The following is a 27,869-nucleotide window of genomic DNA, read 5'->3' on the forward strand; positions in this document are numbered from 1 at the left end:
TGAAAGTTAAAAAATTCCATCAACAGGATTCAAATGACAAAAGTGATATCAAAAGAGATAATTGTGCCTCCTTACCTGTGGTGATAAAGTCTGCTTTTCCGTGTTGTGGAGTAAATAAACAAAGTGATCAGTAGTGGTGGAATTGTGTGCCGAATGTGACTGATTTTAGATTGGTGGGCTGGCCTGTTACATCGTAAGGCAGGGTAATGGAAATATCTGATTTTCTGTTTTAGTGGTTGGATATTGGACCAGACTCACTAGGTGTATGTGGAGGATAAGAAGAGACAGGGGACCACAGTGTGAACATGTAAACTCACAGGTAAGTCCTCAAACAAGGAATGGTGTAAGTTAAATTTAAAACTTCTTTTTCATCAATTATTAATCTAAGAAAAAAATTTTCCTCTGAAATGTATATCACTATTATAAATTGTCCAACAGATTTTGACTAAAATCATGATTTAACTTCTGAGGAAAAATGAGTTCTGAACAAAAGTTAATGTTTTGAAAACATTTAAACTTTCATTTTTGGAAATGCATATAGATGATTGATTGCTTGAATTATTATGCCTATATTTATTTCTTGTACATTAATTTACATGTTCCAATGTTTTAAAAAAGTTGAAAATGTTTGAATGTCGAATTTTACTCTATGTTCAGTATATGTATGAGTGAATAATCAGAGTTTTATAGATAATTTTTTCTAGAAATCACTCTGAATTTTTTTTAAACTGCAGAGAAAAAAATATTGGTGCAATTTACAGGTGGGCCAAACACAGGAATTCTCGATTCAGTCTTTCAATTGTGGTTTCAGTGTAAATAATGATCCTGTTTTACGACATTAATCATATTTTCAAATACATGAATTTCCAAAAACTAATTTAGTTCTCATTTGTTTACATTTTCCTTCATATTTTATGGTAAAATTTACTTTCAACTAATTTTAAATATTTGTATTGCTTGATTTAGTCAAACGGTGTTTATCTTTCACCCTGGGCATGGGTTGTACATGCCTCAAGTTTATGTATTCACTTTTGAAAAATCATTCATGGCTTTAACTGATCTTTAAGAAACAACAAAAAAGAGAAAAGTAACTTTTGTAAAGGAAAATTTCTCAAAGAGCAAATATATATAGATTCTTTCAGTATTCAAATTTACTGACTAAATTTTTATTGATATGGATATCAAAATCAATAAGCAAATTTATGTTTCATGTCTGGACAAAGATGGTTTTTCATTTTCAGTTAATTTGCTGAATGAGGTGAACTCATACAGATCATTTAGATTCTGTCTAATCTTTCACAAATTCATATGTCCGTTAAATTCATTTGGAAAATATGTATGAAACCCAAACGATTTTGTCCAACACCTAGCATGAATCTTTTACTCTCAATGTGGCCCAAATAGTCAGAAACAGGGATCAAAGGCTTTTTCTCAACATGTAGGGAAAATATTCCATAGAAGTCTGTTTGCTCCTATTGCATATGTATATGGAAACATTAGAACATTCTATTTCCTATAAGAAAAGTTCCTTTGCATAAAGCATAGATGAAACTACACTTAAATGCTTTTTCTCTTTGAAATAATTTAGTAGTTTAAAAATACAAAAAGATGAAACAGTTTCAAGTACTGCTTATGGGAGAGATCATTTTTTTGTATGCATATTTGTATTATGCAGTATGAAGTAAATAGTAAATTTACCTCCATTAATTGAATTGTCACTTGTTGAACTACATAAGAAACAAGGTGACCTGTGAAATTTGTAATGTATTGGGATTTTATCTCATCAATCAAAATTTCACTTGCAAAACAGTTAATTGGTTTTTGGAAAGAATGACACAATTGGTGATTGTGTTGGAAAGTATATATTTTGATTCCCCAAAAATTATATATACATACTTCCATTCTTGCAATGTTTAAAACTTACAGATCAAAACACCTTTTCTAAGGTCTTTTTATTTTTTAGTAGTGATTTGTGTTGTTTCTTATAGTTTATGGGGATTTAATGAATGGCTTGATAGGATTTTACATTAAATCACCTCTGTCTACATGTGTGTCTGTGAGATGTTAGATTTACCAGTAGTTGATGTGGATGCAAATTAGTACGAACACTGAACATTGTCTCTGAAAAGATTTGCTGTAGTTTAATTATAAATAGACACATCACAGAGAATGCAAAGAAGATCAGAGACACACTTTCATTCACCTACTTGATACAGGATGAATTTCTCTATAGTTGTTTCTATATTCCTGAACCAGTGACATTGACTGCCATTTTGTTTTTGATGTGAAGCTAAGATCTTGTGTTTACCAGGCTTGCAACAGAAAACAACTACCCAATAACAAGTAAAATACAAGGTAGTTTAGACATTTATTTGAAAGTGACGAAAGTATTCGTTTTGAGACCCTGACCTTTTATTAAGGAAAGGGTTCCAAATTGGAAGTTTAATTGTTGAAATGAAAATAAGATAGCCAGAAAATTTGCATTTTAACAACATTGAAGCAGCATTTTTATTGTAGTTCAAAGCAGCAGTCTAAATATCAAGGAGATTTAAAATTTATACTTATTTTCTAGACATCTTAATTAATTGAAATAAATTTTCTGAGACTTGTTCCTATTGTTTCATCTATAATACATGTATGCATCTGAAAGGTTTCCAATATTCAGAACTTATAATGAAGGTTGATGGCCTTCTTACAGTTCAAGGCGCTGTGGCAGAATTTTAATCCTTTAATTCTGAGTAATCTAAGGTCATAATTGTAAGTTTCTTTTTCTCTTATATCCTTTGTGTAATTCATAGAATATGCAGTGACCTTGTTCAAAAACAATTATGTTACAAGTTTACTGATCTTTCAGATGTGATTAATTTGAAACTTTCTTGTCTAAGATAAAATCTGGTATGGGGTATGTTGTAAAACTTTCAATGAAGAATTGTAGAATAGGTGTAATGCACCTTTACCAATATAAATCAAATTCTTAAACATGCATAAGTTTAAATCTTTGCAAAAGGGCCAAGGTCCCTGAGTTAAGATAGGTGAGAATTTGCAAAGACCTGTTATAAGGTAAACACTTTGAAATTTGATAGTTCCTTGCATGTTGGAGAAAGATTGGCTCAACAAATCCCAAGATTGTTGGTTGTTTAATTGCATGTGATAACCAAAAATTGATTTTGGTGTCTCATCTCAAATTAGAGCAACTATCAGGTGTTAGATGATAAGAAGGCCAGAAGAATGCTTTTGTCCAATAATGGAGATAATATTTGTCTTCTCCAATTGTTCTATCACAAAATGATTAAAGTCACATCCCAAATAAATTGGCATCAGTTTGGAGAAAAATCATTCTGTAGAGGTGTTGAACTATCTGACTGGCCAGAGATAAGGCCCTCTTGACTGAGTCCCAACAAAAGATGTAACAGAATAGGTTCAATCCGACTGGGGTGATGTCTTTTGTTTTATGTATTGTTTTTTAATTCGGTGACATATTTATAACCTTGTTTGATTCAATTTGGGTTTATCAATCGTTTGAATTAAAGAAAGAGATTAGAAAGAGATTAGAGTGTTTGTAAAATGTGTAACATTTAGTTAGAATGATGAGGAAGGTGAATTAAAAAAGAGATTAGATTGCTTTTACCAAAACCAGACGCTTCGATCCTTTTGAATAAAATCATTTTGTGAACAAATTTTATTGACATTGAATTTACCTGAAGTAAATTAACAGGTATTGCTGTTTATTTTGTATTCCTTTGAGAGGTTTAAAGATGAAAGTAAATTGCTGTTATGGTTAATTTAGATTTTTTTCTTTGGTGCTTTTAGAATCTTTCCTCAGTGACTCTCCAATATTGAATGCCCTCCAAATTGTGTATTAGTTGGTATATGACATTTTTAAGGCTATGTGTTATTTTTCTCTGTTTTGTTCATTAAGAATGAAAGCAGATTGACCTAAGTGCTGGAAGCTAGGATTTCACACCTGTCATAGTTTCTTTCAGTGTATAGTAAAAGTACAAATTATTAAAACATACTACAGTAAAACTTGGCTTTAGTGAAGTCCTGGGGACCTGTGAATTTACTTCACTATATCCTTAATTTGTTATATCCATAAAACAAATTCTGTAAAGTATATATAGCAAATTTGCAATGGTAATAGATGTTTTCCTTCAGGTATGACTACCAATTATATTTTGGGAAATATTAAATGCAAAACTTACTTTTGAGTAATGAAGTTTTTGGATGAATTGAATTTCAAATATAAATACTTATAAAAATAATTTCAGATCAATGTTTTAGAAATTGAAATTTTTGTAAATTCATTATAATTATGTAAATTTCATTTTTTTAACCTCTTGGGACACAAAATCAGTTAGCTTTATATGACCAAAATACAGGGTTGTCCCTAAGAATTGAAACAGAAGGGGACATTTAAAAAGTAAAAGGGGATCTCACAGGGGTTCCTCCCTTAATGGGGAATTTCGGAGGAATACCAAAATAATTGGTGGATTACATTATTATGGGCGGTGAAATTCCCCGCCCCTGAGTTCATTGTAACCGTAGAATTTTACAAGGAATTGTTAAGAATTTGCCTGGGATTCCCAAAAACTTTGCTATCCATTATATTCATTATACAGTTGAACTTCGGTATCTCGAACATGGATATCTCGAATACCATGGATATGTCGAAGTGATTTTGAAGTCCGGACTGCTTATTCGTTAAGTATTTTACCCTGGATATCTCGAACCCTTGGTTATCTTGAAGTATTTTCTCGGTCCCTTCGAGTTCGAGATAACGAGGTTTGACTGTATCTGTGTTTGTACTAAATGAGATTTACTTTATACACATAATTACAAAATGAATTCATCTCAATGATCAGTAAAGACAATAATTACTATTTTTCACACTGCACTTTTTCAGGTACATGTATTAATTGTCAGCAAAAAAAGGAATATACCAATTTTTATGAGTACAACTATAGTGTTGTGTACTTCTTATAGTATAGCCAGACACATGGTTGCAAAATAGCTTTTCATTATTTCTCAGAACTGTGGAATCATTTCAGTGGATATTTGTTGCATAATTTTTTTTATAAGTTACTACATGTATGAAAATATATTGCTCAGTTGAAAACATTTCTAATATCATTTTATGTACAGCAAGACTTATGATGGTAACTGTTTTGTGCAAGGCAATCAATACCCCTATAGCTGATGAGGTGGTCTTTTTCTATGGCTGGATATGAAATACCAATTGCTCTAATTTGTTTGCTTTATTTGCCAAAAATGGCAGTAAAAAGAGTCGCAAATTACTTGCTAATGAATATCTATGCAATATTTACAATTCATTTTGTTGTTAAGGGGTTGTGGACATAGCGAATGGAAAGACTGTATTCATGGAGTAAAGCAAATATACATATTTTTGTCAAACAGTTATAGAAGTTGAACAAGTAATGAGCGGAGCTAAAAATGCCTGAAAATTATATCATAATCATGTAATAACAGCTTTATCTCAACATATAGTGACCTAGTCATTGATAGATAATGAAGTTTACGAAATTGATTACAATTTTTTAAAATAATTTTGCTCAAGATCTCAAGTTTAAGACATACGTTAAATGTGCATGTTAATTGCTTAATTATCAATGAAGTTCAAATGTCATACATGTCAGCATCTTTAATTATTTTAGTTTGAATTGTAGACTTACAGAAAGAGATTTTATAGAAATTAGCACTGTAATAGAATGAGTCTGACAAGTTTATGGTAGCAGTCAAAGCTTAACTGCTTGAAAATGAATAGCTACAGAAACTTGTTAAATCAATTTTACAAGATATTCTTATGGATGATATTTAAGAGCAATTAATATATATTTATCAAGTGTAAAGTTACATTATTTACTTTTTTATGAATAAACAGAATGCAATTTGGAATTTTACCAATGTCAAATGAATATTTACAGAATAAAATGATTTAGTTTTAACTTATATACACTCCTTGCTATTGGTGGGGTTTTTCAGTTCTTTGCAAACTTTCAATGTTTGCTTTCAAACATTTATTGCTTGCCTTCATGACATTGTACAGAATATTCTCTCAAGGGTACATGATATGATACAAGGAAAATATTTTGTCAAACAGGATATACGAAATAAAACTTTATGGAGCTTTAGAACACTTGGAACTGATATTCTGGTAAACATTGTAAAATTTAATACTTCAGCCATGTATTGCATGTGTTTCTAAGATGTAAACAACCTTTTCTGAGATAAAATATACAAAATACATGTAGCTTCTATAAAATATCTTGAAATTACAATGTGATACAGAGAACAGTGACAACACTAGTTATGTATCTGAGTCAGGATGCTTTTAGATTTGTAGGTGATTCATGTTTAAGATGTTATTTAATGGTTTAAACAAAGCATATTGATTCAACCTTAATGAACAAGCTTAATTATTGACTTTACATTATGAAGTGAAGTTCATGTAATCTGAACCCAAATGAGTCACTTAAAATGTCATTCCAAGATTATGCAGAATGCAATAAGCTTGAATGCTTCTTTCAAAATTTCACCAATGAAATGTAAACAGGGTTGGCTGGGAAATACCGGTGGTGGGAATTACCAGTGGTAAATACCGGTATTTCCCATCCTGGGAAATACTACAAATTTTCTCTAAAGTGGGAAATACTGGGAAATACAAAATTGAAGTTTTTTTGTTTCTTTAATTCATTCAATCTTATGCAAAATTCAGAAATAAAATAAATGTAAAAACAGATGAATAATATTGAATGTGTCTCAAACTGCAATTTTACATATTCAGAGTGTATCACTACTCCAGGTCCCCTACCCATAAGCATTCTGTAGCAGTACATGTTTTCCTGGCAGTATATTAAGAACAGAACTGAAGTTCTTTTAATTCAAGTTTCTTTTCAGTTTTGTAAAATTATTAAGTTTATTAATTATAAATACAAGAACAAAATAAACTTGTTTCAATCCTTCTATAAACACCTTAGTTATTACAATCAATCATGTTGTTTTAACAAATTGCTCTGGACAGTTTTATGCTCCTAATTTGAGAGATAATTACTTTGAGTAGAACTGAAAGGGTTCTTCTTATATATGATATTTACACCATACTCTACTTTAGCAATTTTCTTAGTTTTCTTAGATCCTTCATTAGTTACATGAAAACCCCAACTGGGATACTGGGATCTTTGGGACCTTTAAAGACTACATCAGACTCAAGCATGAAACACATAACACTCATGACTTGAATATGAAAATAGTGTCATATGCATATAATTATATAAAATGAATTACTTGGAAACCAAACTATTTTGAATCAGGAACAGAGATACTGGGTAGATATTTTAGCCAATTAAGGTGTCTATACCCTGACAAATATGATTAAAATTATGAAAAACACAGGCTATTTCTTATTTCCCAGTATTTCCCGGGAAATACCAGTAAATCCCGGGAATTACCAGTATTTCCCACTGTCCTGGGAAATACGAGTATTTCCCGGTTTTTTGCCAACCCTGAATGTAAAAGATGAAGATAACAAACAAAGACCAATCTCCTAAATCCAGTAAACAAAACGAACCATTCCCTGGTGGGATCAGGTGCCTAGGAGGAGTAAGCATCCCCAGTTGACTGGTACGTCACACCCACCATGAGAAATGTAGAATTCACACTATCTACTAAAGGTCAATACGCTTGGTAAGAATTGTATTAATAAAAACAAAATCTTATCGTGTGTAGAGTCATATAGTTTATCATAAGATTTTTTCAAATTTCGTAAAAATGTTTCTAGAATAGAGCAATGCGCTGTTTCGTAATACAAATCTTAGCTGACCTTTTATCCCAACCATTCAGGATGGGTTTAGTCTACACAGCAAGATTAAATATTAAGCATGCTATTATAATTTATTTATGATGACCTTTTGCTTTGACTCAAAAAATTCAAAACAATTTACATTCATACAGATTTCCATAATCATATACATGTACCGGTATTGTATTTCATGTCATGAACTTCTTCCTTTTATAAAAGTGTAAGATCAATAAAAAATACAAAATGTTTGTGCTATTATGGTAGAGAATTCAAATAAAGGAATTTCAAAGGTTGGTTCAAACACTGCTGAATTTGCTTAGAGAGAAATATTTCAGGAAAACAGCAGGTGACTTTATCTATATGTTTATATATTTACTATCTTATTATCAAGAGTTTGTCAATGGGATAGTACTATAATACAAAAGTATTGTAATACTTGTATTATAATACATATTTTACTGTGTGTACCAGCGCCAGCCTTAAGTTAACAGATATTGTATCGCTCAAATTTATTCTCTTTGAATGAAACAATTAAAATTTAACAGATTTTTTACAATGAAAGTATTAGAAGCTAAAAACTGAAATTCATTAGAATTTTCCCAGTTTCATCACTTTCTGTGTGTAATGTCAGGTGATATAATTGACAGATGATGTTTTTGAAGTGACATTTGAAATGAATCATGTCTGAAGTCTTAAATAAAAGAAAGAGCGGTAAGGAGAGGGGATGTATTAAATGATAAAACCACATGATATGTAAAATAATTGGCTAATTGAGAGATATAAACACCATATTGAATATCAATTAGGGAATCTGTAATATTATGAATGATTTTTCAGCTGAAGACATTTCTTGCCATGTTCATTGAATCATATATTACCAATACTGAAAGTAAACTCTGTAGTCCAGGGCCCTCTAGATAAACTTATGATATCTAAAAGATGTTTGCAATAAATAATGTTTATAAACGATTCCAGTAAGTATATGCTAATTGACAGACAAAGCATTTAAGGCAGGTGCTTTATAGATTTATATACTACCATCAAAATTCCATTGCCAGATTCCAAGTTCTATAAAAGTATAAATCATATTCCACAAATACATATCTGTTGTTTCAGGTACACTGTATTTGCAAATTTTTTAATTGTGTTTTTGATTAGTACAAATTTGTCTACAGTAACTTATCACTTACGTCAGATATAATAGTTTTGACAGTATGAGCTACTACCCCATGTAAAGAAATCTGTACTAGGATCTTAATTTTTAAAGACCAACCAAGAAGTGGACAGAGAAAGCACTAAGTGACCAAAGTATATAATCATAAAAGAATTCAGAAATCCATGGTGATTTAACAGATTGTTTGGTCTCAGCTGGAATGGGACAATATTATCCACTGACCAGACTAAACTGATCATAAAGAGGGAAATCCTGCCCTAGATATAGAAGTGGAGGGTACCTTATGTCTGCTAAGACAATAATTGGCCGAGACACTCTGGGGATTCTGTATACAGAACAACCTCAGGTTACTTTGTTGGTCACAGATATGGATACTAAAACCTTTGCAATTGATTGGATAGGATAAATTGTAAAGTAGAATAATCGGATCATGGTATTGTCTCTTTGATTCTATATTATCAAGTTTTCCTTGTAAAGAGAGTTTAAGTGCTCCCTATAATTGTCAAGTGAGTCAGCTCTCTTGGTTCCTGATAGGAAATGCAGCCTCTTTGGCACGGACAATGGGACCAGTTTGCCATATTTAAGCTACCCTGGCCCATGTCAATTTCTGTTTGTATTTCAGTCTTAATAGCTATTGGTATTGTTTTACTCAATAGAAAAAAAAATTAAACATCATGAATTAAATCAATAATTAACAGCGATCATAGTCCCTTTTCTGTCCTGATAGTATTATGGTATTGTAGGGAGCTTTAGAGCATTGTTTCAATCCATTGCTTAGAAGGGTTTTGTTCACCCATTCTTTCATAGGATTCCTAGTCAGGAATTCTCAGGAGAAATAGACCTTTCTAGGAACATGAAATCCCTAGTGATATATAGTAGGGGAAATACATTTCTCTCCTGGCATGTCCTTATAGAACTGCCTCGTCACTTTTGGCTAAGATTCGATAGTCTGTCTTTATTTGTTTTATTTTTTCTCTGTTTTTGCCATCATTTTATTGCTGTAGTGAGTGCTTGGTGTGTTTTCCTGCGTACAATGTCCTGTCAATAGGTCTCCTGACGGAGACTCCTGATGGACCAAACTATAAACATGGCAGCTTCCTAAAGTCAGTGACTGGTCTGCTGATGTTACATCAAGGTCATCTAATGAGCGCTCAATCATACAATGCCAAAGAATGGATTCCTTCAATCAAGTCAATAAAAGAGTATTGTGTGAGAAACATTATAGGGCTTTATTCCAGATTATTTGCAGATTTCTGACATGTATACATGAAATGAATACAGATTGAACAGGATTGAGTGATGGTTGATTAATAAAACTGAAGCGTTTTCTTAATTACAAGAATATTTTTTTTACTGCAACTTTAAAGCCATTTTAACTTTTTCTTCATTTTATTGAATCAAGATAACTACTTGTCACTGTAAACTCAAACTTTCTTTATGCAGAAGTAAATTTCATTAATTCGGTGCATGTTGGCACAGACTCCTACAAGCAAACACAAATAATGGCCTAAAGGCAACAAGCACTGGATTATCATTTAGTCATTCTGGGTCCAAGAGATTACTCAGTTGTGCATATTGAAAGCAAATCAATTCTGTGTATTGTTTATCTTCATCTTTTCTGGGGAAAATAAAGTTATATTTTGTTGCACATGCAGCCATAGATTACCTCGGAACAGACGCCTTACTTTTCCCTTGAGCAGATAAAATTTAGCTTAAGTTTGAATCTATTCAAGTAGGTTGTCTGGTCTATGTGGAAATGGAGTAAAAAGGTTATTAGTACAAAATTTGTATAAAGATCATTGTCCTTTTGATATCAATTCATCCTTTCTCTGCAAGAAAATATATGGCTTAAAAATTATTTACTTGGTCTCTCTAAGTGGAATGTTGATTCAATGCACTGGAAAATTCGGATTGCTTGTAAAGGGCTTGTGTTGGTTATTAAAATCCTCTTCAGAAACCTTTGTGCCCCACACCCAACTGTCTCACTTGCCAGATTGATGGCCATTTTTATTGGATTCTCGTAAAATGATGGTCTTCCAGAATGAACTGGTTGGTTGGTCTAGATTTTACAGTATTTACTGATCAAAGAAATTATTGCTCTAGCTTGTGTAATTGAACAAATATATGTACTATATGTGGTGTATAATTGCTAGATAATAGCTGATGGTAGCATTTTCAACTGAGCACTGTCATAAAACGGGGCTATTAAAAGATTTTCCCACTTACAGAAATTTTCATTTGTTGAAGGTTAATTTTCCTTAATTCAGTTAAATGATCTTTAGTAATTTTGTCAAAGTATACATTTAATAATTCATTAACTCAAAGACTATATGTGATTATTATTTTAAAAAGTAAGAGTACAGTACTGTAAAACCCAGTTATAGTGAAGTCCTTGGGACCTTTGAATCTACTTTGCTTATATCTAATTTGTTATAACCATATAGCGAATTAGTAAAAGTGTGTATATTGAATTTGCAATATATATATTTTCCCTTAAGAATGACTAAGTGAATATTTACAGGGAAGTATTAAATACAAAACTTACCTGGGAGTATTAAAGTTTTCTGATGAATTAAATTTCAAATACACTATGTATATTAAATACTTAATGAAAAATAATCTCAGTTCAATATTTTTAAATTTTGAGATTTTTAAAAAATTTACCATAAAAGGTGTAAATTTTGATATTCTTAACCTCTTTGGGACACAAAAAAGTTCGCTATATCCATTAATTTGGTAAGTCAGAGTTCATTATAACCAAAAAATTTTACAGGGAGTAGTTTAGAATTTTGCAGGGGATCCCCCAAAAGCTTCAACTTAGCCATATACATTTGCTATATCAATGTTTAAACCAAATGAGTTTTTACTGTAAATAAAAACTATTATAATACGTGAGAATTTTATAAGTATTTCTGATAAATCTTAAATTTCTGTTTTTGAAGTTCAGCTCTGGGGGTCTGAATAGAATGAAAAAATCATGAAAGTTAGATAATTGTAAAGAAAGAATGTTAAAAAAAAAAGAAACGATCAATTTCTCTTCACAGAAAAGTAATCTCTATATATTTAAAAACAAAATGCTATGTACATTATATTTTTGTCTCTACATTAAAGAATGAATCTTGGTCATAATCTACATATTTCTTAATAAAAAAAGGGTTAATATATTTTTACTCTATTATCTGAATTGTGGTGTCTGGAAAGTGTTTAAGGCAAAGCCCCGTCTGGTAATAGATTTTATGGTAAAAAATTGCTCTTTCTGATATTTTGTTTGAGGGATAAAGTTATTCTTTTATTGAATCAAGATTGTGAATTAAGTCTTTTGTATATTCAGATTTAGGAGATCATATATCTGTATTCTTCGCTGTAGAACTTAATTTATTAAAATGGATTACAAAATAGATATTTATAGACAAAATTTGAAGAACGGCTGTAATTTTATCAGTAATTTGTACTTTGCATTGTCAGCGACAGGAATGAAATGTATAGCTGTCAAAACTAATTTTACGCAGTAAATTTTTGACTCTAAGGGCAAAGTCAATGTATAATTTAGCAAATCATGCAAATTAATTAAAAAAGGAAGGAATTAAATTTTGACAATTCAAAAGAAGAAAGGAGAAATCATCTGAATATGATGTCCTTGCATTCCTACCACAATGACAATACTAAACATTTTCTGAATGTTTTTATATTTTATACAGCGGAAAATATCAGTTACATAATTAAATGCTCTCATTTGAATCATTTATCAATTTTTGAAAATTGAGTTTTTCGGCATTCGAAAAATAATCAAATTGTGTAAACCAAATATGTTAATTTTGTGGACAGTTGACACAAATAATTGTATTTTCAGTAAACAGAGTATTGTGTCTGAATTATTTTTAACTTTAATATTTAATAAAAATATGAATATGTAATTCCGCTTGACTGTCATTCAGTAAGATTTGTATATCTCGATCTTTCTCTAATTGTTTGTCCATATTCCTCATTGGGATTCAACAATTCAAAAGACTTCATGATTTAATTAATTGACAATGCATCAATGTAGTGTCTTGTGCTTTCTAATGTATAAAGTGTTAGACTAAGTGTTTAACAATCACAAATTCTAGGTGTACTTGCTGTATGATTAGGGGTACAATACTGTATGTAATTGGTACAACCATTATACTGCCTCCTGAGGTAGGATGTCCAATGTAAAATTCAGTAAAATATGAGTCTTGCTTGAATGTAATGAGAGCTTTTTCATAGAAAATAGGATAAATGTCAGCTTGATTTGAGGTGTGCTCTTAGATATATATTTGTTTTGAAAACATTTGGACAATCAGTGAATCGCGAACAAAATTGAATTATTTTTGAGAGACCGGACACCAAAAGCCAAACTGTGTCTCCAAGGGATAAAGATATTAGATAAGAGACGAGAAGATGGAACAATGTCCTTCCTTGGTTGTTTTTCTTGTAAATGCATTGTATTATCACAGAGGAATTTTCACCACTGGTTAGTCATGAAGTACAATAGTTTATTCGACTATAAATTGATTGACTATGAGACACTTTTCAGGCTTCGAGGTCTTTGTCATGTGTTTTTGTCTGGCAAAAAATAAGAAGAAATGGTGGCAAAGCACTGGCAGGTGGCGTGTGGTACACAGAAAAAAATGTTCCGTCGTAAACGTGAATATTTCAAGTTTGATGTGTAAAAGATGACCCAGTATGATTTTATACGTAATAGCTGCCACCTTTCAGAGTTCTTCTGATGATAAAATTAAGAAAGAAAGCATTAATATTTGGGCGTTCCATGACAAGTGATTATCTGCTAATTCAATAGGGTGTATGATGTATATTGTACTCACCTTGCATATCTTCGAGGAATAATTGCATTCATTGTACTTGTAGCAGTAACTGTTTAAAACATTAGATTATGTGGTTATATCTGATGGTATTTAAGAGGGGTTAATTTCTGTGTTGTTTATAGCTTGTTTTATTTGTCTGCGAAACTATGGAATGTTTAATTATGACATTAAAGATAATCTCTCACCTGCAGTTAAAGCAACCAAATACAGCATTTTTATCAGAATATTAAAACTTCTGAACTTGCTTACATGTAGAAGGTATGAATTATGATATGAAGATATCCTGAGTGTTAAGTTCATTTTTCATCCAATATGTCAATATCAAAGCTTTCTTGATCAGTAATTGAGTAGCACTGGTTTTGGTCTGGTAATGACAGCCCAATTCTCTTCTACAGATAAACCATGATCAGTCACAGACCTCAGACATATCTAGTCTGCACAATGAAGATAGTCCAGCCACCATGATGGGGAGACAACCTTTAAGGGTAATCCTGTTTTAAAAGTAATACATTGCCACTTGGGCTATTTATAATACTGAAAGTGTTTATAATCTTAGAACAGCCTACCCCTTGCAATGTGACTCTGCAAGTATTTTGACCAAAATTGTGGTTTAAGTACTACTTTGCAGTCAAAAAAAAAGAAATTGTGAAATTCATGTCCAATCAATATTTGTGAAATGGAGAAATATTATAAATTCATATTTGACACAAAAATTGTTTCTAAGGGTTTCAAGGTTGTTAGCAGAAAAAATTATATCTGTTCAATGTGAATATATAGAGTAAATCTTGATTAGTACGAACATAGATATAGCAAGTTAACGGAATATAGCAAATTTTTTTTGAGATCCCCAGCATAATTCTTAACAATTGCTTATAAAAATTTATGGTTATAACAAACACTGAATACTTCCCAAATTTTGATAAGCAATTGTTAAGAATTATTCGGTAGTCATACTAGAAGGTAAACCGTTATATTATGAACTCGATATATATATATATATATGCTTTAACAATTTTGTTACATGGATATAATGAATTATGAATATAGCAAATTCACAGCTCCACAGGACTAACTATAACTGTACAAGCTAATTCAGGGAATTTATGCCCTGGCCCTGCAAACAAAATAAATGGGTGGGAGACCTAAAAAATGCAGCTGTTGAAAGAGAAGAAAATGTGACCATTACCTTTCAGCTTTTGGCCTCAAAATCAATAGTTGTCTTGTTTCAGTTGAAAAGATTCACTACCTTAAGTTTCTTTGCAAAAGCTTAAGAGAACTAAAGTAAGCATTTGAAAATTAATACAATATATATATTTCTGACTTTGACCTTTGACCTTTTGACCAAAAAATAGATAGAGGTCTTCTTTTAACCATAAGGAATTATGAAAAAAAAAAGAAAATAAACATTGAAAAAGCTCAAAGAGAACTTGTTATTATGGAAACTAATTAAAAATATTCCATATATATTTCTGATTTTCCCACTTTTTTTTTTTTAAAGATTCAGGATAATTTTTCTTCATGAAAGTGCAAGATTGTGTGTCAATCAAACGAATCCCAAAATTCGTAATTTTAATAATTTTCAGATGAAAGAAGTTTCTAACATGACTTTATAATATATCAGTCTGAAATGCTCTAACAACATATGTCATGATATTATACTGAAACTTCAAATCTGTGTCCAAGCTCCTTTAACCTCAAAATCAATAGGGTCTTCTTTAAGTCATAACCAGTTGTGATATAAAATTTCATTTCAAAATCTGAAGGACTTTCTGATATGATTCTTTTGGAAACATTAAGTCCTACATACAGACAGAATGACAGACGGACCCCATTAAATACCCCCCCCCCCCCCCCCACACACACACACTTTTAGGAAAAGCATTTAATATTAATGGAGAAACAATGGAGGCTTATATAGACACAAAAACTTCTGAAGAGCTTAGAATGTGTGGCATTGGCCTGTGGTCATTTGGAAAATTCAAGTCATTAAAAGAATTTTTTCTTCTAAATGTGATTTGGTTGACTTTCTAATTGAGAAATGTTGGTGGATTAAACTTGACATTGCTTAAGACCAGTGACTGTATCAGGACCTTGCCTCTAGGTCATTTTTAAGAATTCAAGTTCATTGACAGACAAAATATGAATCTATGTCCAGGCCAAAAATTTATAATAGAAAAACCTAGGAAGCTTATACTTATTGATTGTGTATGAACCTGAAGGTCATGCACTTAAACAGAACCAAGGTCACAGCTGAAAACTGTGAACTTTGTATTTAAAAGACTTGAGTAGCTCCTATCTAATGCAAATGTTTATAATCTGAAACAGTGTCATAAAAAAAAGTATAGTGGGATAGTATTTTTGAGTGCACACACAGTATTTTATTGAGAATACTAGTGTACTAAATGTATTTTTGATTCTGAGATATTTGGATATTTATTTTTGGCTGCATCTCATTCTTTTGTTGCTTGCTTCTTTCTTTTTACACAGTCCAAGGGAGAGATTGTACATAAGAAAAATTCCTTCATTTTCAAAATTGATGTAGTGTTACAATACAGACTCCACTCCATTCCACATCAATCTACTCCACTCAGCATAGCATGCCAAGCCCTGATGAAGAGCATAAATTTCTTTCATCCAGTAGTAACAAGGGCTTTTGTTAGGGCTGAATTCCCTCTAATGTATACTCATGGTAAAAGGGATCTTGTTTGCAGTGATCAGTGGAGTAATTTGTAATGCCATTTTGTAATAATTTTGATTTGATTACAAACAACAAGTTATCCGAAATGAATTAAAGGCAGTGTTGGGTCAGTATTGATTTGACATGCCACAGGGGAAATAATAGGAATTTGGTTAGAAAATAACAGTCATTACAAATCAAGGCATTTGATAGAGGTTTCAGTCATGTTTTCATCAGTGAATTGTCAAAACCAGAAAAAAATTCACATTGTATGTACATAGCATTCAAAAGAAAAAATTAGCTTTTTCAAATGGTAAATCAGTTTGTATATACAGAATCTTCCCTGAATACATTTGATTAATAACGCAATATCAGTTGGCAGAGGAAGCAGATTAATAAAATATTACATTACTCATCTAGCTTTGATTATTATTATTTTTTTTCTTTGATATTTTAGGAAAAACTGTTAAGAGTGTGGTTTGGCGTAGAGTCCAGCAGAGGAAGACGGCGGCCATTGCCCGCCCCTGTAATGGTGTGTGTAGGGGTGATCCTGATGGCAGCAGCTGTGTGTGCCATCTCCTCCCTCTCCTACAATTACTACCTCAGAATCAGGGTCCCCCCAGATTCACATATCCGTAAGTACAGCAGGAAAAAAAAAAACTACGAACAGAATGGGACTTCTCTAATATTTTATTGGAAGGCTTGCTTCAAGCATTTTATGACCTTAAATTTGAAGCAAAATAGGCAAATATTTCATTATTAACTATTATTTAATTTCTGAAATATGCAGGGAAATCTATTGATTTGAAGTAATTGAAAGAAAGATATTTTTTGATGAGACAAAGAGAGAAATGGAGAGATTTTCCACTTGTACAAATAGAAAAAATCAATGGTTTTTGTTTGATATTGCACACAAAAAACACCAAGATAAGATCTGCGGTAATGAAATCTAAACATGAGGAACTGAAATGAACACACTTCCATGTTATTCGGTGCAGAATAGGAACATTCTGTATCGGGACAGATTGTAATTAATTATATTCAGTAATTATGCTTTAACAGTAAATTAAAACGCACATGTATTACTGTACCATTCACTATGATCACTGTTTTAGCAAATAAGGAACATAGGATGTAAGGCTAAAGTGATTTATATAATTTCAAAGTTAAATGAATTATTATTAATTCTACATGACCGTTTATTTCACACACTGTCACCATGTAAATGATTTACTTTGTTCCAATTGGTCAGAAATAACCTATATGTTTCCGATGATGTTAATGTTTGATTAGATGATAATTTCTGTTAATAGAAAGGGGAAGAAGTGCTTTGTATTTTTTTGCTTATTGTTATATCAACATGTGTTTGTCAGTTGTGAACTTAAACAGTAAATATTTTGATTATAGACTTTTTCAACTTTATCTGAAGATATGCTTGAATCTTTGGTAATAAAAATTAATATGAAAATTATTTCACTGAATATCTCTACTATTAATATTTCATTGAGAGAAAAAACACATATTGCTACAGGGATATACTCCGGGTTGTTCTTCTCTGTCTTAGTTTGACATAGTCTTAACTTACATGGAGTACCAGTGAATCACATGTTTGTTTTCTCCTCCCTAGTTAGAGTGTTATGTTATTTTTTAGGGTGACATATGCCCTAACCCATATTCCTGTAAGCTCCTAGCTCCTAGTAAGAAGTCCAAAACCAATGAGTCATATATCTAACATTCTCTTTCGGCTTTGTGTCTGGCTTATTAATTTGCACAAACTCTGTCTTTATGCAGATCCCAGCATTGTTTCTTAACCATAATGTTCGCATGAGAATACTTGTCTACATATTTTTCTGTTTTTTTTATTGCAGGTAGAATTCGATCTTACAGTGAAAACCCCTCTATTTCTGCTATTTCTATCAGTAGTAACAGCATGGCACTGGTTACCCGAGTTCATATCATGGGTTTGTATGATTTTATTTACATTCTGTGATCTGCACAATTAATACACGTACACATCAAATGGCTAATTGTTAGAGAGGCATTTACTGGCAGAAAAATTGAAAAAACAGCACTTCATGCATATTTAGCCATAAATATTTCCAAGCCACTGCAGGTGTTTTGAATTTTTTTCATTTTGAATGATTCAATGACATTTATGATTATTTGTTTTATCCAGATGTAAAAGCCATGTGCAGGACTGACCCAACACGATGTGAGACATATGCTATCTGTGACACGCTCCAAGGTGCTTTGAACTGTCGATGTAAAAGAGGCTACTTTGTTAAAAATAGGGAGTGTTCAGGTAGTTTTCTTGTTTTTTATCCAAATGTCAAGAAAATTCTGTCAGTTTTATACATTTTAGAATGAGAAGAAAAATTGACTGATGTAATTTTTTTTGTCACAGCCTGCTCCACGTCGTGCCCAGATGGTTATTACATGACACACCAGTGTTCTGCTCATCAGGATCTTGTTTGTAGAGGTATTTCACACTAGCCCAGATTTAACTGTCAGTCTTAGGCAGCAGATTCAGTTAATTCATAACTTCTGGCCAGATTGCCAAGCTAAATCCATCTATAGATCAGTGATGTCTGTCTGTATGTCAACAATTATTTGTTACAGTGACTGAATTTTTAGCTCACCTGAGCTGAAAGCTCAAGTGAGCTTTTCTGATCACATTTTGTCTGTAGTCCGTCTGTCCGTCCGTCTGTCTGTAAACTTTTCACATTTTCGACTTTTTCTGCAGAACCAGGGCCAATTTCAACCAAACTTGCCACAAAGCATCCTTGGGTGAAGGGGATTCAAGTTTGTTCAAATGAAGGGCCACGCCCTCATTCAAGGGGAGATAATTCAGAAATAGTGAAAATATGGTGGCATGTTTTAAAAATCTTCTTCTCAAGAACCATTAATAGGCCAAAAAATTTGAAACTTATAGGAAGCCTTTTTTACATGGAGTAGATTCAATTTGTTCAAATGATGACCCTGGGGGTAGAGTGGGGCCACAATGGGGGATCAAAGTTTTACATAGAAATATATTGGAAAAAACTTGAAAATTGTACCCTTAAGAAGTAGATGACTCCTATTGATTTCAAGGTCACAAGACCAAGGGTCAAACTGGATATAAAAAAATATTGACTCTTAATTTATCTAGAAACCTTTTCTTGACAGACGTAAGTTCCCTAGGTGTTCCCTAGGGAGTAGATGACCCCTGTAGATTTTTTTATTACAAGGTCAAAGCTTAAGGGTGAAACAACATAGACACGACATAGACACTAGACATAGGAAGATATTGTCAATTCAGTATCTTGAGAACCATTTGATTTACAGAAATCAATTTTCATATATTGGTAGCCTCTAACAAGTAAATTAATGCTAACGATATTGAGTTCTGATAGAGATCAAACTTGGTATTATGTTTGCCTCCTGACCAGTGGATGACCAGTTGTTTTCACTGTCGACGTCGTTACAGACATTCTAAATTTAAAGTCATTCCCTAATTGATATTGCCACAAGGGGGGGGGGGGGCATATATGTTTCTCAAATATTTCTTGTTTTGTTCAGGATGGCCTACATGTATTATCTCTTTTTACTTCACACACACGGGAAAATCAGATCAAGGTTGCTCAAACACTACTACATTATACTGGGGTTAACCTTAGCCTTGACCTCTGACCTTATTTGTCATTGATAAACTAAACATCTGAGTTGTAAATTCTGGTGTTTTGTGATTATATATTTTGCCATATTGTCTTGTACAATTTTTTGTAGTTTTTTTTTTATATCAAATAATCGGAGGTTTTGGTCTAACAAATCAAAAGAAATTGTTGTGTTAACATTTGTTTGTTGAGAAAACCATGATTGTGTGTTTTTTCAGAGTGTACCAAATGTAAAGGTTCAACTTATGAGGCTGCCAAATGTTCTAGTACACAGGACACGATATGCATGAGTAAGTGGCATGTTTGTTGATATGGATCTTAGAATATTATGATTAATTTCTTAATTGAACTTAACAGCTAGCTTCTTATACTCACACAATCAGAGTGGTAGGGGGATATACTGGTATCACTGTATCTGTCTGTCATACAAGATTAGCATTTTGGTCAGTTCCTGGCTTATCTTGAGGGATAACCAAACCAAACTTGCAGACAATTGATACATGTACCTCTGTGAATATGTACATGCAATATACTGAATCTGACCTACATTTTACGCTTCAGTGATTCCTGTTCAGCATTTAGATCTGTTCCCAGGCTCACTGCAAGTGTATTCAAACCTAATGTGCATTTGATACATAATTATGAAGATGCTTAGTCTGCTGCATGCTTTGGATTGACATCTGACCAATATTTTGCACTTGACTGACATCTTATAAAAAATAAGGTCAGCATTGAATCACAATGTGGTATCCAAATCAAGCTTTAACAAATGTTGCATCTTATGGATGTTTTGTCAAGCATGCATCCAATGCTGCACCAGAGTTACACTGAAAGGAAGGATTCAGCTTGTTACCAGCTTATTGTAAGTGATATACTGTAATTGTGCACACATTTGATTGTTTGGTGAATCTATGGATGCCTTGTGAAAGCATTAATTGAAATATTCCATGTGTCCCCAGAGAGGGTAGGAGTACTGCTAACACAACTCTATTTTTGACTTTTTTGTATAAATGTAAAAATTTGATGGAATCATTTGTTTGTGAGATTATTTGAATGATTTTTTACAGAGATATTTGTTACTGTGTGCTCTCTTATAAGAAAAATGATTAAAAGTGAATCCATTGTCTTTCAGATGTGAATTTTCCAGTGACCAATGTAAGGTGGGAAGCTACCATCCGTGAGCCCAATAATTCAAGTAGGTCTAAGAGAGATAACTCTTAAATACAATTTATATTCCTACAACATTAGAGCCTTCCCAGTTAATGGAACAAAAACAAAATGTCATTTAAATATGATACAGAAAACAGACTTAATTTTGTTTTCTGTGTCATTAATATCAATAATACGGTATCAGATTTAGTGGTATTTTTGTTGCATGAAAAATAAAAAATGGTAGCATTACGTAAATAATCTCTAGAACATTAACGTACATTGACAGCTTCCGTCTCCATTTCCTCTTCAAACAATGTATTTATGGAGTGTCTGGAGAATGTCAGAGACAAGGAAATCCCTCTACCCCTCAACAGTAACCAGATCCAAATGGAGTTTCCCATTATCCGGAAGTCGGGTCTGGAGGTCAATGTTAAGGTGTCCCAGACCTACCTCATTCCGGAGTATGTGGATCTGGATCACGAGGATGATGCCCCGTTCTTCTTCCAGAACAAGTTCAGTACATACAACATGAAGAAGAGAATGAGATTTATACAGGACAACTATTGCAGGTTAGTTACAAATGATATGTTACTTAAGATAAAAAATCATCTTAGAAGTTTGGGATATTAATTTATCTTTTTAATTTTTATATAACTTTATTGTGACAAATTGTAGATTGATAACAGATGCAAATATTAATCATTAAATATTAAGATTAAATGTGGTTTGTTGTGCACCTAAACCAGGAGCTTAAGCATCATATGTGATCAAGGAGAAAATTAAGATCCATCAATTGTAAAAAAGGTCATCATACAAAAAGACCAAGATACTTACGTTTGTATTTTTGTATCTTTGGGAGTATTGGGTCACACAAAAATAAAGAGCACATTTCTACGAAAATTGCATTTGGTTTCAGGGACGTGGTGCCTGACTATTACAAGGTCATTTTGAACATTCTTCCTGATCACTATACAGTAGCCAGAATGGACACCTGCCAGCCTACAAAGAGTGACCCCTGTCCAGAGGGAGTGAAGGAGGGAGACCCGTACCTCAATAGGAAACTCTACATCAAGTGTCCATATTCTGATGGAAAGGTCAGTCCATAGCATACAAGTACAGCTGGTTATTTGAAATCTGTCGGCAATGTTTGGCCTGTCATTTTTAAGTTTCAAGATCCTTGAGCTGCAATTTTCTCATTGTCTTCATAAAGGGCAATTTGAATATTGATATCATAAAAATATTTTGGAGAAAAAAATTCCAGATGATAGTCATAGTAATAGTATGCTTAAATTTTAAAGCTTAACCAATAACCATCATAACTGATTTTGCAACAGGAATCCAACTTCTCCCAGTTGTTTCAAAGTACCAACATGATGTATTGCTCCCTCCCTAACAGCCTTCTGACAAATACATTTGGATTGGAGGGAACTAAGGTCACGACCCTTAACTTCCCCACCCAGGAGTGCAAACAAAGCATGGAGCTATGTCAGGAGTGCCAGCAGCAGTGTGAACAAAAATCATGTAAGATATCAAGTGAACTATGAAAAAAAAAACATTGCAAGTATGATACCTCGAAGTATAAGAGTTTTTATTTCAATGAACTTATATAGGTTCAGGACTTTAGGATATGAGATGTTGAATAGCATCCATAGCAGAATGTTTGTGGAAATAATTAAAGATAAAATTAAGATAATGTGGAATATGATATAAGCAGCATGCAGGGGTTGGGGATAAACATGCATTTTATAAATGAATAATGCATTTTTAGGATTACTTAAGAACCAACTGTAATGTAAGGTCAAACTGTTTTTTTGCAACTAAATTTGATAGAATTTGCAGTACAATGTTGTTCAAAATTTTTATTTGAGATGATTATTTTGACAGCCTCTGCAGATGACATTACGTGTTGTAGAGTGACATGTTTCAGTAAGCGGACATGTCAAAAGGCGTTCAGTGAAGACTGTCCACAAAGACCTATAGAGTGTGCCAGAGGTTTGTTTATATTCTAAAGAACATCATTCCTCAGCTTTCCCAGAGAGATATCAGTGAAAAGATTTACTATTTATCATTGTTACAAACCTTCAAGCTAGATTTATGTTTATTTTTAGGCGATGTATACAGATACAGCATTGAGCCTGTGTTTAAGTCCTTGGAAAAGAAATTCACATGTCATATGAAGTACAGAAAGCCTCCGAAGCTGTACAAAGTGAGCTATACTGTGAAGTTGCCCTCTATCCAGCATACATTTAAGACAAGGTACTTCTCACCTAAAGTTACAGACAGAGGATTCCACCAAACGGGGGAAGCCAGTCAGGATTTTATCCATACCAAGCACTCCACTTACTCCAACATCCATGATGAAGTCATTTTGACTGGCACTAACTTTGATGATAACACACCCACTCGCTTTTACATGCAGCCCATGAAAAAACCAGAGGAGTTTAACACTAGAAAGAATTTTGGGGTTCGGCCATATCGGTCGGAATGGCAAAGTAATGTTTACTCCACGACTGTGCAGTTTGAGCGTCCTTTTCTATACAGCGCCATTACATGGAGCAGAGGAGGATGTGATGCAAAGAACTTCTCCCAGATTTATCCCCAGCAACCCCTCCACACAGCAGAGAAAACAATAATTGACCCAACTATCAGCAAGGTGGATGGAAAGTTTGAGTATCAAGCTATTTCCTTGAAGGAGCAGGCTGAGATTAGAATAGGAATTAAAGGTAAAGTGTCACACCAAGTACTTTTCATATAATATGAATAAATATCTTAACAAAACACCAACACAAAGAATGCAGCATTATTAATCCTATACTCTTTATTTGATATATAGGAGATAGGTCTATTTTGGCCAGTTTTGAGAAGGACATTGGACCTACTGTCATCAACTCTAGTAGTTTCACAGGAAATCTGGAATGGCAACACTATACAAGGAGCTGGAACATCACAGTCAATGGTAAATAATTGTCTGTAGTGACCCAGATCTTAACAACAAAGAGTCCTTAAGGTTTACAAATATTGACATCTGCTCACTGAATTATAATTTTTCTGTACAAGCAAAACTTGGAAAGAAAATGAACTTCAAGCAAATTCAGACCTTACAGGGCAATAAAAAAAAAATTAAAATCGTCACTGAACATACAGTTTACAGCATTTGCTGGATACTAGTAAATAAAACTTTTTTGGCAAGACAGATTTAAAGGAAAAAGAATACAAATGACATACTTAAAAAAAAAATTCTAATTTTTTAATGTCTGGATTATCTCTCTTTGCAGAGGGTCATTATTTAAACCTTAATCATGGCTCTGTAATATGAAAAGAAATAAATTTAATAAAAAGTTAATAAAAATTCTTTGATACATTCTAGTTATTTGGGTAAAAATGTCTTCTTTATCAACTTTGCATTGGTATGTTTGAGAAATAATGCAGAACTTACTGATTGTGAATATCTTTATACAGGTACACTACTGAAATGCCCAGGTTATCTAACCATGGATGTGTATGACCAGTTCATGGAATCCTATTTTGGAAAGTACGACATTTTTGTGAAATGTCCATCCCCCCAGTTTTCCTTCAGTTTCCTTCTACCAAGATCAAGAAGTGACACTCCAAATGTGTTCGCAGTCTTTGTTAATGACACAAAGGCCTCGCACAAAATCCTTCTGACCATGTTAATCAACCCAACCAACATCCCTGTTACAACAGAACTTGTTGTTAGAAAACATGCCACTAACCAGTTTCCATGGATGCCAATTATTGTCATACTCATATTTTCTGGAATTCTAGTAACTGTATTCGTGATTGCAGCCTTCTGCATTTCCAGAATTAGACAAGTTACCACCAATGATGTTTTCAAATATGCAGGAGTCACTTTCTTAAAGGACGATGAGAGGTCAAAACAAGATGATGGGTCAAGGCCACTGAAGACTCCTATCTCGCGCAGTGTGACCTGCTGTCTAGTGACTCTCTATGTTGTTTATGCTTTGATGTTTACATTCTCTGTTTTGTTAGGTGTGTTTTATATTGTACAAGGACCTCTCATTGGAAACTTAACTATAGTGTCCAATACCAGTGCTAAAATTCACCAGGCTGTTGAGCTCAGGTTTCATAATATGCAGGAATTTGAGATTTCTGAGATATCTCACATGTACAACCAGACTCGTGATCGGCTCAGAGCATGCTCATACCACAATCTTCAGGAGATCAAGAAAATTGTAGAGCAAATGCAAGAACAATTAGATTCATTTGTAAAACATTTCTACATACAAAACAAAACAATTGAGAACATTCTTACCAACACTTTAGAAGAAAAATCCAAAACTTTGGAAGAAGAACTCTCAGAATTTTTAAAGGAATATAATAAAACATTACAAAGTGAATTTAAAACTGTTCTTTCCAAATACCATCAGTTTTTGAAAAGTCTTATGAAAAATGATTGGCTGAAGTTTCCAGAACAGCTTTTCATTGGTCAGAAGGAATTGATTGACAGTAAGCAGGATATGGCCCACCTCCTAGGGTTTATGGACTGGTTGGAGATTAACCAAGTAGAGGAGACACTTCATGTTACAGATGGCATCATGAAAACGTAAGACTGAGAAAAACACACATTTATAACCATTAAATTAATTGTTTCACTTTTATTCAAAAAGTTAATAATACCAAGTTAGAGTTATATCAGAAAAAATTAGATATTTCTGAAAAAGGAAATAATTTTTTTTTTTTTTTGCAGGTTGTCATCTTCACTCCCAGCATTGGACTCCAACTTGAAACTTTCCCTATCAGATGATGATTTATTGGTTAACTCCATAGAGGAACTAACTAACCAGCTGACATCACACAATTTCCATATTCTGGAGAATGAGTTGAATTTTATGCCTTCAATGGTAAACCAACATAACTTTTCCTCTTCTAATCAGGCTAGGAGAGATTCTTATTCCTCCACAGCTTCACTGATAGAGAAGATGAAGTCTATTCTGTTTCCAGTGTTCATTTGTGTGTTTCTATTCATGGATGTGCTTCTTCTGTTGTACCGCTTCACCTGGTTAAGACAAATGTTCAGAAAAGCCAAGATGGGCATAGAGGAAAAAGTGGCTATGGATTCTGTGGCAGGGAAAATTTATTTCATTTTGACTGGCATTGATGCTGAAAAGCGAGACAAGCCAAGAGAGAGACACTTTAGCTACAGTGATAGTAAAGATATTTATGAGAGGAAAAATGATCTGCTGCAATATTTCCAAGGAGGTTCCCCGAAGGGAAAGGAACACATGTTGCAGCAGATTTACTCACAGAAGCGTTCCAAGCAAAGAACAACAATGCCTGCAGTGCAGGAGAAAGTTGACTCATACACAATGGTGAAAAAAGTGGCAAGATTTGTGTATAAACATCTGATTTCTCCTTTACTATGGAGAATTGTGCTTGTAGGTGCTTTTATTTTAATTATTTCACTAGTTACCATGACAACTAATGACCTTGTCACCATTGACACTGCTACTTTCCTGATGGATACGAAGTCCATATTGCCTCAACTCCACAGGCAAATAGAGATCTCTAACAACTTGCTGAGTGATTTTGCTGTGTTAAGCAATGAAATGCTGACAGATTTCCAAACCAAAACATTCATGGAAGTGAATGATATTAACTTTTTATTAGGGCACACTGTACAAAAACATGTAAGTATAGCAGGTAGTAGGACTCTCATAAACACAATATACACAATATACAATGTGATTTCATTATATCCTTAAAGGTTGAATGTACATGTGTTTATACCAATGATTGTATTGTCTTATTTCAGACCTCCATTGTTCAAAATCTTGTTCAAGAACTATGTTCCATAGAAAATGCTTCACCATGTCAACAAGTCCAGCCCTCATTATCTCTCCTAGAATCTCTACAGACCTGTAACTTTATGCCAATTTATCCACAGTATCTTCAAGGTTAATAATTTCATATTTGATTTTCCTAAATTTGAAGTTTTATATCCCAGCTTAATTACAATGTAAATCTAAAAAGTATTTATTTTTATATGTATTTTTGTTTTGTTTTGTAGAATTTCAAGATGCCACATTTATGGAGTATCTTCATACTGAGTTACTTCCCTTGGTAGTGACTCTTCGGCAAATCCTTTTTAACACCTGCTATATCCTGTTTGGATTTGCATGCCTCATGCTCATCAGTCAAATTTTCATCCGAGTCATCCTCTTCTATCTCCTGAAGACAAATCGTCTGCCAAAGGTCACCATGTACCTGGTGTCCAATGCCAATGAGTGCTGGAAGGCCAGTCCCATGAGTCCCCACAGTAGTGTCTACCGCAGTTATTCTCTGATAGAGAGTTGTGAAAGTGGCGTTGTGGGGGACATTGATGATCATTACAGAGATCCCACTACACTCCACCCCACCACTCATCCTCATTAGTACAAAATATAGGGATCCCACTACTCTCCACCCCACCACTCAGCCTTATTAGTAAAACTAAAGGAATTCCACTTCACTCCATCCCAACACACAGCCACATTCATGAATCTACAGGGATCCCACTACACTCCACCCCACT

At 33.1% G+C, this 27,869-nt stretch overlaps 2 protein-coding genes across 2 annotated transcripts in view; one reads left to right on the forward strand and one right to left on the reverse strand.

Annotated features, from left to right (window-relative positions):
- Positions 1–139, reverse strand: part of LOC133180905 (uncharacterized) — a 78,095-nt gene extending 77,956 nt beyond the window's left edge. The window contains exon 1 of the mRNA XM_061315358.1: positions 76–139. The gene's annotated coding sequence lies outside the window, so the exon portion shown is untranslated. The remainder of the gene's footprint in view (positions 1–75) is intronic.
- LOC133180906 (uncharacterized) lies at positions 112–27,869 on the forward strand. The gene is made up of 18 exons (XM_061315359.1): positions 112–319; positions 14,230–14,319; positions 16,969–17,146; positions 18,380–18,472; positions 18,688–18,813; positions 18,916–18,990; positions 20,383–20,454; positions 21,297–21,359; positions 21,603–21,885; positions 22,233–22,410; positions 22,651–22,837; positions 23,201–23,308; positions 23,425–24,039; positions 24,150–24,272; positions 24,776–25,901; positions 26,046–26,985; positions 27,111–27,252; positions 27,366–27,869. Exons 1-18 carry the CDS (start codon positions 266–268, stop codon positions 27,728–27,730), a joined length of 4,818 nt encoding a protein of 1,605 aa, XP_061171343.1. The 5' UTR covers positions 112–265; the 3' UTR covers positions 27,731–27,869.

This window comes from Saccostrea echinata, unplaced genomic scaffold, assembly GCF_033153115.1.
Source record: "Saccostrea echinata isolate AGI-Se365-2 ecotype Australia unplaced genomic scaffold, CSIRO_AGI_Sech_v1 ptg000008l, whole genome shotgun sequence".
In the NCBI taxonomy this organism is placed as follows: domain Eukaryota; kingdom Metazoa; phylum Mollusca; class Bivalvia; order Ostreida; family Ostreidae; genus Saccostrea; species Saccostrea echinata.

Coding starts and splice junctions, on each gene's coding strand:
- LOC133180906 (XM_061315359.1), top strand. CDS start 266: ATGTGGAGGATAAGAAGAGACAGGGGACCACAGTGTGAACATGTAAAC. Junction 24,040..24,149: donor GATTAGAATAGGAATTAAAG/GTAAAGTGTCAC, acceptor TTTGATATATAG/GAGATAGGTCTATTTTGGCC. Junction 26,986..27,110: donor GGCACACTGTACAAAAACAT/GTAAGTATAGCA, acceptor GTCTTATTTCAG/ACCTCCATTGTTCAAAATCT.